This window comes from Mesitornis unicolor, unplaced genomic scaffold (genome assembly GCF_000695765.1).
Source record: "Mesitornis unicolor isolate BGI_N332 unplaced genomic scaffold, ASM69576v1 scaffold2659, whole genome shotgun sequence".
NCBI lineage: Eukaryota > Metazoa > Chordata > Aves > Mesitornithiformes > Mesitornithidae > Mesitornis > Mesitornis unicolor.
Window position 1 is genome coordinate 887 of NW_010205039.1, and position 15,138 is coordinate 16,024.

Below are 15,138 nucleotides of genomic sequence, written 5' to 3' on the forward strand. Positions count from 1 at the left end.
GGCGCGGAGCGGCGGGGGGCTCTTTCTCTGTCTCTCTCTGTCTCTGTCTTTCTCTCTCCGTCTCTCCTCAGGATTTATGGACTTTACTTTCTAGAGGGCGGCGCGGCAAGGATGAGAGCCCAGCTGGTGTGCGTGGTGCTGCTGGCCCTGGCCTCTTGCAGCCTCTGCTCAGGTAAGCCCTCGCCCGCGCCCCGCTTCGCGCCCCCGCAACGCTGGCACAGCACCCGGCGCCGTCCCCCACCGTCTCCCTGAGCCGCTCCCTGAGCCTTGAGAGGGACCAAAGGAAAGGAGTTAAAGTCGCCTCGGGCTACCGCGGTACCCAACGGCAGCAGGCTCTGGCCAGCATCATTTTGTTGTCACTCCCCTAACTTTCTCCCTTCATATAAACCAATCCTTCTCGCAGCATCCATACCATGGCAGTTAGTCTCGACTAGTCCTTGGACATAGACATCTGTGTAGACCATCTGCCTGATTATGCTGCTTCATTTGTGATTTACTCAATACCATGTGTTTCCAAACTACCATGGAAATTATAATTTCTGCAATTCATATGAATAGCTGACATAATCCAAGTCAACAGAAATACATATGCACTTTAGTCACCTTTCAGTGTCAGAAATACAATTTTAGTATTCTAGGGAAAAAAATTGCTAGCAACTGATCTGAAATTATGACAAAAATTGCTGAATAAGATGCAGATCATGCAATAGGAAGGCTAATGTAAGTGCATTTTTGCTCCAAGAACAATTGCTTTAGAAACCTAAAAAGGAGAATAATACATTTAAATGCATTGCCTGCTTCTTTGGAAAATGATACAGCTAAGTATGTGTCGTTTATGACCAAAAATAGGTATGGTGGCAGTTAAACAGGTGTATTCAAACAGACATGAGGCAGAACAGCCTTCAAAATCCAATCTTAACTGACGTGCAGATTCTTTAAATTTTGTGGAGTTAAAAATTAAAGTAATAAACTTACAATATCTTCATTTTTCAGCATCAGTATTCAGGAGGACTCATAATTCCAAATTCTCACTTTAGATAAAAGTTTCCAATTTGTAGTACACTGCAGAAAAAAAATGTAATACATGTAATACCTGCATTTTATCACAATTTAAACATAATTATTCCTTATATTGTAGAGAGATGGTGATCCTAGTGACAAGGCTTAATATTTATTTTCTCCTCATATATTTGAAGCTTTTTAAGCAAATAGTTGACCAATATTTTCAGTGAGGCAGTTTTGAGTTCAACTGTTTGTAGAATCTGAATGAAAACTTACTAGATTTAAAAAAAATCTCAGTGGAAATTAAAACAGGCTCATTAAACAAAACAACAGGTTTTTTTTAATGTGTAACTGACATGACGGTTTATTTGCTTGAAAATTTGGAATTATATTTAAATGAGAAATTCCATGGAGAACTTGTGTGGAGGGACTAAAACATTTTTAACTAATATGGACAATTATGTCATAGAGAAAATGATTGCTCATTTTATTTCTCTTTTGAAAATGTTTGCCCTCAGAGGAAGGAGTGTAACTGTAGAATTTAACTCTTACTGTAGAATGTGAATGTATGAATAGAAGCTATATTCCTTCTCAGTAAGAACTGATTCAAGAGGACATCAAACTGTGTGAATTTCCCTCTGATTTAAACAATAATGTGTAACCAGAATTTTTATACATTGCTCTCTGAGAGTTTGCTCTTTTTATGCTTTTGCTCCTCCTCTGTCTCTTTCACTTATTAATTATGTGAACATGCTGTCTTCTCCTCTAAGCCTTGTTTTATTCTTCACTCAAGGAATCTTGACCAGACTCCTAGATAATGCCCTCCAGACTTCTTTTCTCAATCAAAATATTTCTTAATACCTACCTGTCTTCCACATCTGCAGCTATCTTCCAGGCTTGATGGTATGGAAGCTATCTTCCATCCTCTATGGAATATAAAAAAAACCAGGTGCTATCTAGACACAAGCCCTTTCACTGTCCTCAGCTGATACAACCCACTGCAAATCATGATGCTGCCACATGTGTGCTGCTCACCCATTCACAGGAGCTGCTGCTGTCACTAATAGAAATTCAGCTGAGGTGATCTTGCTGCCAGTAGAACCTGTCTAATGGTAAAGTGGTTAAGAGATTAGGTAATGTTGGTAAGGTTAGTGCCAAATGGTGTTAGGTTAGAGTAATTGCTAGTGACTTGCTGTAATACTGATCTACAAACCTATCTTATTTAGTATTTTAATAGCAGCTTCCATGCAAAAAAGTAAGAATGAATGAATGTAGTTTAATGGTAATTGAAAGGTGAACATGAGCATCACTGCAGAGGAAGATCGGGACCACATACAGAAGATGTTTCTGATGATCAGAATAGTGGAAAGATGAACCAGTGCAACGATACAAGATGCAATAGCTTAGCAAATAACAGAAGTTCCTATTAAAAGCACTCTTTAACAGAAGCATAGCTGTTGGAGATGTCAGAGGAGATAAAGGACTTTGTCAGGTTATCTGACCTTAGTCTTTTTATGGGATACTAAGGTTTTTCAGCCATGGAAGACAAAATAAAAAAATGTGTAAGAGAGCTACTTCCCGTAGCTAATGGTGAGTGTTAGTTAAGTACTGAGGCTTCTCATCTGAACTGTTATGCTGTGCTGTGTTGAGATCACATCAGGCACAGAGGAGGGCCACCCTGAGGAGTTGGGGAATACAAGGCTATTAAGAGAGGAGAATAGATGAGAGTCTGCTATCTCTGAGCATAGTCTTTCAGTGGAGTATTTATGGGACTTCCTGGAATATAGTTTGTCTAAAATGTACAGTGACCTTGTGTTTGCTTGATAATCGCCATGTAAGCACAGCTTAAAGATGTAAGCTGGGAAGTGCTATGACTGCTCTCAAAAAATACACTCATTAGGTAAATATTAGAAAGATACCATATGTAGTGAAGGAAGTTATATCCAAGCCATTAATAAATTTGTAATAAGAAATAAATTAAACTTGAAATTAGAAAGTGAATAACCATTGATAGTTTGGAAGAATTGCCCAAAGAAGAAACACAGTGGTGGTGGTGAGATCATCTTCTATGAAGGCATAGGCAGATTCTGTGGTAGGTTGCTACGTGCTAACAGCACTGATTGTTTTAAAGAAAGTGAGATATTACTTAAATGACTATGGAATAGATTCTGGTTTAGTTTGTTTTAAATTTAAGTAGGTGTATTGTTTGTCTTTGCACTGCTGGTATTCCAGGCAAACTAAGAGCCATGTAAAACACTGTTTCTCCAGAAGACTTAACTGATTTCTGTGTATATCTTGTCTTCAAGCTGTGATTGCTGCTATATTTTCAAGGCACCAGATCTTTCTTGTGATTCTATACAGCAAAAAGCAGAACAGTTTGTGGTTATTTTCTCTTTCTACAGCAATTTTTACACCATTCACCACATCACAGGTCTTGTAAGTCTGCTGAGCTATCAAAGGTCAATTAAATTAGTAAATAAAATCCTAAGACTTTCAGTCAGAATACTTTGGTTTTGTATATATATTGTCAAGAACTTGTATCACAAACTCTGGTCAAGCTCAATTTCCTTATAGTAGTAAAAATAGTCTTAATTTAACCAAGAACAATCAAGTCTAAAACTTGTCAAGGACTCATAACAGCCATTAACCTAAATACTTACCTGCTATTTAAATAAATATTCTTTGAAAATAAATATCTGAAATCTTCTTCCTAAGTGAGCAGAGGTAATGAACAGTGATTAAGAACATCATGCTGGTTTTGAATGAAGAGTAACACAACAGTTTTGTTTACTGAAAGGACTGCAGTTTAGTAAACCTGTCTACCAGTGAACTGAGCTGATGAATCCTTTCATTCAGTTCAGTAAGCTAGATCATGCTTTAAAAAAGGTAGTGGAGGACTCCTCACAGTCCCTCTAGATCACTTAGCTTTGTTTTTATCTAAGTTTTCTGTTTGTTTGGTTTTGAAATGTATTGAAATATCTAAATTCTCTATGTTGAATTAAAATATCCATGATTTATGATGAAATAATAAACATGTGTTTCTGGTTTATTCACAGATTCAGAAGAGGAAATGAAAGCATTAGAAGCAGATTTATTGACCAATATGTACACGTCAAAGGTAATTACTTTTCCTCTTTTAGGTGACGGGTTGGGAGCAAATGAATCCTCATTACAAACGCCAAAGTCTTTGCACAAAGTAATAACTCATGGTCTAGACTGAAAAGATCAGTGCTAGACATTACTTTGGTGCAAGATTTTCTCCAGTTCAAAGGAAATGTAAAGGTGTTGATGTGACACACTAAAAGTGCTCCTCACTTGTAACACTGGTACTTTCATTAAACTGTCAAAACTGTGTTATATGCAGAGATATAAATTTATATGAAGAAATGTGTTTCCAATAGGATTATGCCTGATGAAAGCTAAATTAACCTTGAATCAAATCCATAAGTGAGATTTTTTGTTCAGAACTTTTCCTATATACATATAAAAATTAAGACAGTCATAAAGGAAAAACCGATAATACATATGCTGATTTTGGTTTAGGAGTTTAATTATAGTCTTAGTATAGGAACATGGGGACATGACTATGAAAATATCAATCTGATAAATGACATTTCCTTGACAAGTTTCCAGACTGAGAGCCATGTACATATTATTTAATACAAACAGATAAATGTTCAGTTCCAATCTCATATTCACATAGGTGAAGCAGTAACTGTTGCACGTATACATTGAAGAGGCTGATAAACAAGCACTTTCTCAACACAGTTATATATATTTCTTAGATCATTTGTGGAAAGTATGTCTAATATTTCTTTAGCTTCATATTAAAGAACAAACCCTGAAACAAGTGTCATGGGCTTAAGGTTGAATGCTTTAATTCTTTATTTTAATGAACTTTAAATATTACGTAATTTCAATGGCTACTAAAATGAGAAATGAAGAAGATTCTCCCAAAAAAGAATTTCATAAGCCAATAGCCTAGTTGAAGGTTAAGGACAAAACCTGACTGGAAGACTTATGTATTTACAGTACTTGTTTATATGTGAGCTTTTTCACAGGAACCTTTGAATAGACTAAAATGAAGTTAGAAAATACATTGTTTTGATCTGTTCTGGCAGTTCTTAGGTTCCCATGTTCTTTACTGGCATGGTAATTGACCTCAGATGTTAAATAAACCTGTTTACCACTTACTTCGCTAAGCTAGAGAAAGATTTAATAGATACTCTTTTTCAGAGACAAATTTAAAAGTAGGAGGTTAACAAAAATAGTTCTTTCTCTGTGTGGCAAAGCATAATATGCCTTGGGAGGAAAACTTGCAGCTATTGTTATTTCTGCTACTGACTTTAGTGGAACTGTGAACTTAACTTTCACTTCCATCTTTTCCTTCATCTCAGCACAGAATGCAACCCCTGGTAAATAAAAATGCACAAATACAGCACACTAATTGTTAATGTATTGATGTTTGCCATAATATGCTCACATGTTGTTTTACATCATATAGCTTGCTATTCCATTTCCTTATGGTATATACTGTAAGTAAAGTGACACCTGAAATTGATGCATGGTGGAGACATTGCTTTAGTTCTAAGTTATACCACCTTAAATTACTAATATGTTAGTTCAATATCTGTTGTCTCTTGACATCAAAGTAAGGTATGGTGGAACCACTTAAAACTGTGTATAAATGCTTCTACGAGAACCATGCCGTTATTCCATTAATTACTGAAAAGACAAATTATTTTTGCTTTTTTAAAAAATTGTTTTCTGTTATCCTCTGCTAGCTTTTAAACCTCATTAGGATTAAAGTATGGTTCTGGTGTGAGAGACAAGAGACCAGAGCATGGTATATGTAATAACTGTCTTGTATCCAAGATCTGGTTCCAGTTGAAGGCAATTATTATTAAATAGCATTAACTATCTTTGATGCTGACTTGGTAATAAACAGCAAGGGAAATCCAGCCAATTTAAATAGCATTGATATGGGGGGGGGGGGAAGAAGGAAAAAAAAAAGAGAAAGAAAAAATTGTTTATAAAAGCTCAGATCTAAAAATGTGATGAAGTGGATTATCACTTGTGGTTCTAGTATTTGACAGAAAAAAAATCTTCCTAAGTAAGCACTTGTGAAGTATAGCACGAAGATTACAGCTAGGGTTTAAGCAAACACCTTTTTCAACATTCAGTCATCTATCCAATATTACGGAGTGAGTTACCATAGGCTTTTGACTTCACAGACTGCTGTCCAGTATCTACTGCCCCTTTTCAAACTACTCTTTAAAGTCATCTATATGCTGAATCACTCTCCATTTTTAAAGGAATATGTCCATGCTTATTATGACCTGTCTTTAACATTTAATAGTTTATCACCCTTCCCTGCTGTTATATCCTGAAGAAGATACAGGGATCAAACATCTCCCTAAAATGTTTTATCTGTTTCTACTCCAAGATAAAATCAAAAGAGCCGTTTGGAAGATATAGTAGTGTTACACACAATCTGAAGTGTCACAAATATACAGACAGTTATCTGCTGTCTCTCTTTTGCATCAAATAGATACCTCTAGTCCCAGCCTCCAAAATGCTTGCCTGAAACCACCACTTGCATGAAGAATGTCCTGAACTCAAAATTGAGATTATGTTAAAGGAAAAAATAGTGTTTTCTTGAAAAAAAAAATCAGTGCTAGAATATATTCCACCTTTGGGATCCTCATTCACATTAATTTTCTGAAGTCTTGGACCCTCTGAGCTTCTCATTATTCACATACATGACTGTATGTGGCCAGACAGTTTAGCGTCCTTGATAGAGGCAGACAAGGTTACAGCTGCCTAGAAGTCACTGACTTCCTGACTTGGTCATCATATAAAAATTCATTACATTTACAGGCAGTATATACCATGGAAGAACTTCCACTGTAACAGAACTCAATACCACATCTGCTTAAAGACAGGGAGGAATGGTTACATTCTGAACAAAATTCAACTACTGTTCTGAAAAGGGATAGGATTCTTACTGCAGTCTCTTTTGTTCCTTTTCACTTCCAGATATTTTTCAAGTTAATCTTATAAGGAAATGGTTTCATCTTGGCAGATCTGGTTTCCTTGATCTCTTGTGTAGGTGCTTTCCAAAACAGATCTTGAGCAACTGTAATTGGTATTGCTTACACCTGCATGGAAAATACACCACGTATTAGAAATGTATATGAACATTTGGGTTATGATCACTTTAAACTTTATTTTTGCATATGCCTTTAGGATAACCACTCAGAGATTTCCCATAACCTGTAAAGCAAGGCTGTTCGAATGTAATGCTTGCTGTAATAGTTGAGTAGAACAGTCACATGACTGCTCTGTTCGGTGACTGGACACGACCTGGAGACCTCCATGTTGAGTTAAAAAAATATTTCACTCCTGATTGAAATTCTTAGTCTCACACTGTGAGCTGGCAGAAGTGTAAGTCAGAAGCAGGTTTACCCAAGTAAAAATAATTTGAGGTGATATATGCATAGTATTAATGGGAATTAGACTCCCTTAACAAACAAAGTATGCATGCAGACAGCACTGCAATTATTTTTTTTCCCTAACATCATAAGTAGCAGCTAAAAGCAATTTCGCCTAATGAAGTCTGCTATTTAAGTATTTTACTAATATACAGAAGGTTCCTTTAAACATAGACATGCTAACATAGAGTAGTAACTTTAGATCAAAAAGATTGTAAGTTATGCAAGAAGACATAATTTTCCCTATCCTTTTCTCTTCTGTTTCCATACACTGGAATATTTTTGGGTTTTTTTTGACTCAGAACTCTTACTTGCTCATGTAGCACTGCCCCTGGATTTTATTCTTCTTGGTAATTTAGCTATTGTAGTGCTAGCTCACATTTATTTTTTTGTACCCAGGAAAGAGAAGTGTGTTTAAAAAGTCTCCTCGTCACAGACAGCTCCATATTGTTATATTTAACATTATTTTTTTTAAAGAAGATTTTGAAATTGCAGTGGACACTTGCACTTTTTGCTAGTTTAACTTCTGTTAATTAAATTAGACACTCTGCGAAGAGGTTAATTTTTGTTTTGAAGCTGTCACATCTTTTCAAATATTTTGACAGACTAATTAGGGCACCTAGATAGGACAGCAGATGAGCTTAAAGGAAACAATGCAGAACCAATTTAAAGCTTCTGAATAAGATTTGAGATTTGTTTTCTTCTTAGCCTCAAAACAAAAATACTTTTCTCGTCCACCCCCACCCCCACCCCCAAGCCTTGTCAAGGATCTGAGAACACATAGTGATTTTATTAAAGGGCTAAATTATTCTAATTTTGAAAAGCATACATAAATCAGATACGTATTGGGGTAATGATTATGACCAAAGGGGAGTTTTTTTTGTAACTAATGCTGATAGTGATGCTAGCTTTTCTTGATTCTTCCTCACTCTGCTTCACTTACTTTCTTTTCCCTCAAAAAACACTAAAGTGTGGTGAATATGCATAAATCTTGCTTTTTTCCCTTTGTTAGGAAGGTGCTTTAAAAGAAACAACAGATTATGTGATTATGTAATATTCAGCTAAGCAAGTACTACATACACACTCTTAATGTTTTCAGCATGTAAAAGGCAATGTCTGTGCTTTGTACATCCAGGAAAAGAAGCAAGTACATTTCAGTTCATAGGTAAAGTGTAATCTTAATGTGCACAGCAAGTAAGCCCCTGCCAGTAATAAACAGGAAATTTTTATTTGGCTTTTGATTGGAGATTGTTTTGTCACTAGTTCTAGTTTAAGGAAATTAATTTCTATCCTCACCACTTAAAGGAATGCACTTTGAAAGAAATAATTAGTAGTGGGAGAACCAAGAAAATGGCAAAGACATGAAAAGCAGTGAATGAGGTAGGAATTAGGTTTTTCACTTACTTTTTTCTACTGATAATCAATGCTAAAAAAACAATTGCCACATCTACTTGGAAAGAACAGCACCAGTAGAAAAGTAAAAATTATTTTTCTTAAAAATTTTAAGATGGTTTAAAGTTAAATAGCTCCTAAATAATGCAAGATTTTGAAGTAAGCAAAATTTGAGACAAACCATGGTGAAGTTTATCTCTCTTTTTGTAACGTGAGTTTTTCAGTCCAAACACCAAATCAGGAATACATTAAGAATACAGCATCCAAAAGTCCTTGGGCTTATAGCTTCCGTAACTTCAGACCTAGCCTCATCATACAGCTTGCCCTGAAGCAGGGACTCTGTGCCTTTTCTCAGGGAATTTTGAAATTAATTGTATTTGTTCTGAGCTGGGGAGGAGCATCTAGTTAACCACAGGCATCCACCTTGGATTCCAGTACTGGGAATTTATCCAGTGGGTTTGACTCATTGTCCTGATTTACACCTGTGAATTTATATTATGTTAATTTCCATCTGTGTTTTTGTTTGCACCTGTGCGGAATCACTGTGAAATGCTACCATTCTGGTTTGGTAGCAATTTTTGTTTTTCATTGTGTGTGCCTACCTGGGGGGAAAGGCAATGGGGATGCAGACTTGGTGTTTTTAAAAAATGAGTTGTCCTAATTTCAGCACTCTCTAATTATAGTCTAAAATTTGCGCAGATGAAAAGTACTTCAAACACACAGACTTCTTCTTACCAAAATGTCTGTATGTCACACATTATTTCAAAAAAAAGAAAAACAAGCAAAAACTTCTAACACGTTAAAGAGTGGGCATTCGTATTTTTAGATTAACAGAGCAAAACTTCCGTACTGGAAAATGACCCTGCTAAACATCTGCAATCTCATCAACAACTTAAACAACCAAATGGGGGAAACGGTAGAGGTAGATGAAGAGGATCTTGTTTCAGGAAGACAGTTTCCTGCTGCTCTGGATGGCTTCAGCTTGGAAGCAATGCTGACAGTGTATCAACTCCAAAAAGTTTGCCACAGCAGAGCCTTTCAGCACTGGGAGGTAAAACAAACTGTCAGAAATGCATGTTTCAACTGCTATTAAACTCTCAGGTTCTGTCTGCATTGATGTTTTAAAATCCATATGCTCGTGACCCCCGTCACATTATCTGAGCTTTCCTTCCCTTTTTCATATTCTCTAATATCTAATAACTCTAATATGACTCTTATTGAAAGACTTGTGAATTAATATAGTTTCTGAATAGCTGTCTGTTTTTTTTAATAACAATTCATGGCTAATTGAGAATTACATCTCCACTCTTTGTAGCTATTCCTTTGTAGCTAGATTGAAACAAACACAGGAAAGTGAGCTCTATACCAGAACACAAAATTATTATCAGCTTAACAGAGGTGAAGTTACTACAGATTTATTGAGGCATAACTAAATGTAGGCAGAGTTTCTGAAAACCTTTTTAAGTCCCTACGGCAAACTGAATTCAAAATGCATGGACACATGCCCATGTGTGTATGTACTTTTACCAGGTACCTTGCGCTCCTTTTTATTGCTAGGAAACTGGTAACAAGGGAAATTCTGCTTTTCACTTTCCAGCACCTAAAGAGAGCCCTGGAAGTTGTGATTATTTGAGTTTTGCTGTTCGTCAGTAGCGATTGTTTTTTAAATCCATTTGTGATATTTATCTTAGTGCAATGGTCACACAAAGGCATACTGGGTACAGTCCACTTGGATTTTTAAATATTACGCTAAAAATTGCTTTGCATAGGGAAAACAGATATCTCAGTGTTGCTACTCACTTTTCGGTAAACATGATTTCTTCAGCTGTTGCAGGTTCATGGACAGTCCAGCTGAATCTTGATCTTCTTTTGTTTGGTAATCACAGCTTTATAATCACAGGCTTATTCTCAGTCCTTCATATTAGCTGCATCCATATAAAAGACTGCAGCATCTTTGAGAACTAGAGTTTTCTGAGGACTCTCTTCATCAGTGCATTTATTGCTGAAAAGGAGCCACTGTAGAATTGACTATACTCAGTGGCCCGTTTGATTCAATCACAGTTTTTTTGCAGTTTTATCACCTCTTATGGAGGTTGGGAGTCATCACTCCTAACAGTACTGCATGTAAAATTGAAAAAAAATTATTTCTCTCTCATCTTAGGAAGACACTTACACAGTGCAGAGGTTTATAAGACACAATAAAAGGAGAAAGGATAGAGCCAGAGGGAGAAGGATCGAAGAAGGCTTGAAATAAACAATTTACGTAATGAAATATTATTAATCCAGGACTGACACCAAAGTCTGTTGAAACCATGAGAGTCTTTTAATTAATTTAAATATAATTTAGACAAGCATTCATTTATTAAGTAATTAAGTGAATAACAGAGTTTGATTGCTTAGGGAAATAATGAGGTGAGTATAAAAAATTCTGTTTAATGTGTTTCAGCCAGACAGTATGACTGTACTTGACCATGGAAAAACATGGTAGATAAAATCTTAACAGATAAAGCAAGAACAAATCTGAACAAAACACTTTAAAAACTTCAAGTTAAAAAAAAAAAATATTATATAAGATATTTTGATTGACAAAATTTTGGCTTTCTTCTGCTTTAACAAAACAAATAGAGATTGAAATACACATTTTGATTTTTTAGCTGTAGGAAGTTGCAGATAAAAATGTTGCTCAAATGCTGCAACCAGCAAGCAGTGGGTGTTTTTGAAGGTGTTTATCTTAAATGAGTGATTACAGAGTGACAATCATTAGGAAGTTTTTAGTCAAATTTGAGTTTTAGGCCAAGGAGCACATACCAGCTTTTCTCTCCAGTCAATACCAATGATCTCATTTGTGTCAGTGGAATTTAAGTATCACCTCCATAGGATTCAGCTCATCTTTATCGTGATCTTAGTTTTGTGTCTTGAGTTTTAGGAAATTTTTCTTCCTTTAAATAAAACTGAAACACAACTATTATGGTCAAGATTTTTCTGGTGGCAGATGTTAAAATGAAGTTTTATAAAATTGACTGGAAATTTATAATCTTTACCAAAAAAAGCTGATAACATTGTGTCTCTTCTTCCACTCAACAGTTACTTCAGCAAGATGCTTTTGATTTAGAGAACTCAAGCCAAGAAAAGGAAATAATGAAAAGAAAAAATCCCTATATTCTGAAACGGCAGCTACATGTGAACAAAGCTAGAAGACCATACATTCTCAAGAGAAGTTCATATTACTGATGCAGCAGAAGAAAACAATGTATATTTAGTTTATAGGTAACTGTGCATTATGATTATCTTATTTAAGTCTAAAACCATACTTGTGTGAAAATATACTATGGAAAATCATCAAGATGATAACATAACTGTCTTTTTTTGCAATTGCTGTTTCTTGATTGTGATTTTTTCCTACTTGAGATTAATTGGACCAATACATTTGCAAATAAATCTAGTTTCTAAGCATGATGTATTGTACAAAACTGAGGTTTCCACATATTTCCAATGATATTTTAGTCTTTTCCTATTTTATAAAGCACACTGACATGCACCAAGTAAATTGATATTGTCCATAAACCCTACTGAGAACCTTGCAATTTCTTAATGCAACACATATATGCTTGCAAAATTTTGTATAATACACTAGTCAGAGCTACCACAATATTTTTACATGATGACTATTTTAATTTATTGGGGATTAGGTCTAAGGAAGGAAGGAAATACTATCAGCTAACTGTTAAATGTCAGTTCCAAAATTCGTATTTTAAATATTCTGCTTGTAAATGAATTTTAAGTTCTTGTCACTGAAGAGCCATAATTAAAGAAAACAATACATAAAAGAAACTTTAACAAGGTATGCCAATGAGAATAAAGCCATATGTCCTTCATAATCTTGTGTATCACTGACTAAATAAGGAAAACAGTTTATCAAATCAGTAAAAGAATTTACAGTGTTAACCTAATCTATGAACGCTCAGGAAAAAAAAGTAAAGACAAAAAAAATAAAAGCTGATTCATGCTCCTGTGCTGTCACTGTTAAAATCAAATTACTAATCTGGTTATATGAGAAACTTGGGAAAAATTTTAAAAGAGGTAATAAAATTAGAATTTCTTAAACTTATTATTGAAAGGTATTTCCTTTCCCTCATGCTAAAAACTTATAGTAACAACAGGCAGTTTCAGAGGTTAAAGACAATCTTTGAAGCCCACAGAGAAGAAAACTCCCAGCATAGGAAAAAAGGCTTTTCAAACCATGAGGAATCACGTGCCACTTGAAAATTACACATTTTCCAGATCTATGTCTGTGATGTGTACATAAGACTCAGGATATCAATGATCCTGGGTTCCAGTTTGGAGGAAAACAGTCTGAAAGAACGAGCGGATACAGCAACAGTCAAACTAGAGGGATAGTTCAAGACGCATGAAGCCTGGATGCTCAGACCAGGAAACAAAATATGGGACAGACACTGCTTTTGAAATACTACCTGTTTTCTGTTTGATGTATTTCCTCAAAGCAATGCTTTTTCAAAGAATTGCCAGGAAAAACCAAACAAGCAAACAAATAAAGAAAAACCAAACCCACACTCAGAGAATTTCCAAATCCTCTCACAGGTCAGATTTTCTGTCAGTTATTATTAAATATATGCAGGAACATGCGTAGAAAAAAACATACCTGTGTCAATGATTATACCAGTTTTCTTACATAGGGAGGGATGTTTTTTCACAGTAAGCTGTATTTTTACTATATTAAAGCTAATTATATTCCATTTTCTCACTGCAAATGTTATTCAACAGTTTGTTTATTCAATAGCCACTAAATGCTTGCACTCATGATATAAGTGAGCATACACGAATTGCTAGTGTAATAGTTGTGATTTGAATTTCATCAAAACACTGAAGGACATTTGTTCTCAATGTTTTACATGCTTAATGTGCTTAAGGGCTTTGCTTAAATAAGTTCTAGTAGATTTATACTCTCTATTTTTTATGAAACTGTTGTAGAATTAGCCTTGAAGCAGAACATGCTCTCAAGCGGCTAAGAAACATCACTCTTTTCAACAAATCTACATGCTCCTTAGTCCTGTTATGGGCACTTTAAATTGTGAATTACCTGTTGATCTGAAATTCCAACACTCACTGCTAGTAATATATGAGCTAAAAAAAAAAAACAAAAAGAAACTTCAGATCACTATTTCATGGGGAACACGCAAGAAGAGAAAAAGAAAAAAAAGAAATAGGTTGCTGTGATTTTTTTCTCTTGTGTTCAGTTTGAGAGCATAAGAGTTTTAAAAAGAATTAGAGTTAAGGTAATGTGGTTGTGATCTCATAGGGAATGTTAAAATTTTCAAAAGCGAAAGAACGCATCACTGTTTCATTTTGCAGTTGATTTAGTTATTCAGAGTGATGGCAGAGGATCTCAAATGATGATGATTAATTGTTCCACCATTATCTAGTGCTCCGCATTCAAGCGGTCCTTACTTTGTGACTGCATTCCTTGCAGTGTAGAGTTAACAGATTAGCCAGACTGACTGGATGAAAATGGCTTAAAATAACCCATTTCCTTTCAGCACACACTGGATCCACACATGGTCAGGTGCTGTGGGTCACTGTAGGGGCAAAGCCTAAAATACAACAGGAGGGAGCTTGTTCAGTTGTCCCCTAGCCTCTGATGGAGGTGTTCAGGTTGATGTCAGAACGTCGTCCAGAGTAAGAGACAGTCCTAACTAGATGAGGAAACAAAATCCATAATTGTAACATAGTCAATAAAGATACAAAAGCCAATGCTGGCATTTCAGCATATTGGTCATTGGTGAAAAGCAAGCATAGCATCATCAAAATGTTAGAAAACACAGTAAAATCATATTAGTAAGCCAGCTATACAGAGCTGTAAAGGGATATTTTGTTGTCTGGGGACCATTATTTTCTTGATACCTCCTTTAACTTCTACATGTTGCTACCTCCCGATAACCTTACTGCTGTGGAATTGCAGCCTTTCTTTAGCCCTCCTTTTTGGATGATGAAAGCAAAAAAATTGGCAGGCTTAAGTATATTTGTCTCCCTTTCAAACATTTTTTCAGTGGGATCCTCAAGGTCCCTGCCTTGGCCCTTGCCATGCATTGCCTGCAAAATCAGTGCTGTATTTGAAGCAGAAATGGGTGCTGGATGAAGTTCAAGCCAGAGGAGGTCCTCAAAATATGTAAAGATATGTAAATCCAGAGAGATTTTCTTCCCTTTTTTTTATTCTGGCCCCCCCCCCCCCCCC

At 35.6% G+C, this 15,138-nt stretch overlaps 1 protein-coding gene across 1 annotated transcript; it reads left to right on the forward strand.

Moving 5' to 3' along the window:
• Positions 1 to 12,344, forward strand: NTS (neurotensin). Its single transcript, XM_010191235.1, has 4 exons — positions 1 to 172; positions 4,059 to 4,120; positions 9,715 to 9,939; positions 11,973 to 12,344. Exons 1-4 carry the CDS (start codon positions 112 to 114, stop codon positions 12,117 to 12,119), a joined length of 495 nt encoding a protein of 164 aa, XP_010189537.1. The 5' UTR covers positions 1 to 111; the 3' UTR covers positions 12,120 to 12,344.
• The last annotated feature ends 2,794 nt before the right edge of the window (positions 12,345 to 15,138 follow it).

Bases quoted from the DNA above. Each gene is read 5' to 3' on its own strand.
- NTS (XM_010191235.1), top strand. From the start codon at position 112: ATGAGAGCCCAGCTGGTGTGCGTGGTGCTGCTGGCCCTGGCCTCTTGC. The intron at 173-4,058 runs GTAAGCCCTCGC...GTTTATTCACAG, and splicing joins CTCTTGCAGCCTCTGCTCAG to ATTCAGAAGAGGAAATGAAA. The intron at 9,940-11,972 runs GTAAAACAAACT...TCCACTCAACAG, and splicing joins GAGCCTTTCAGCACTGGGAG to TTACTTCAGCAAGATGCTTT.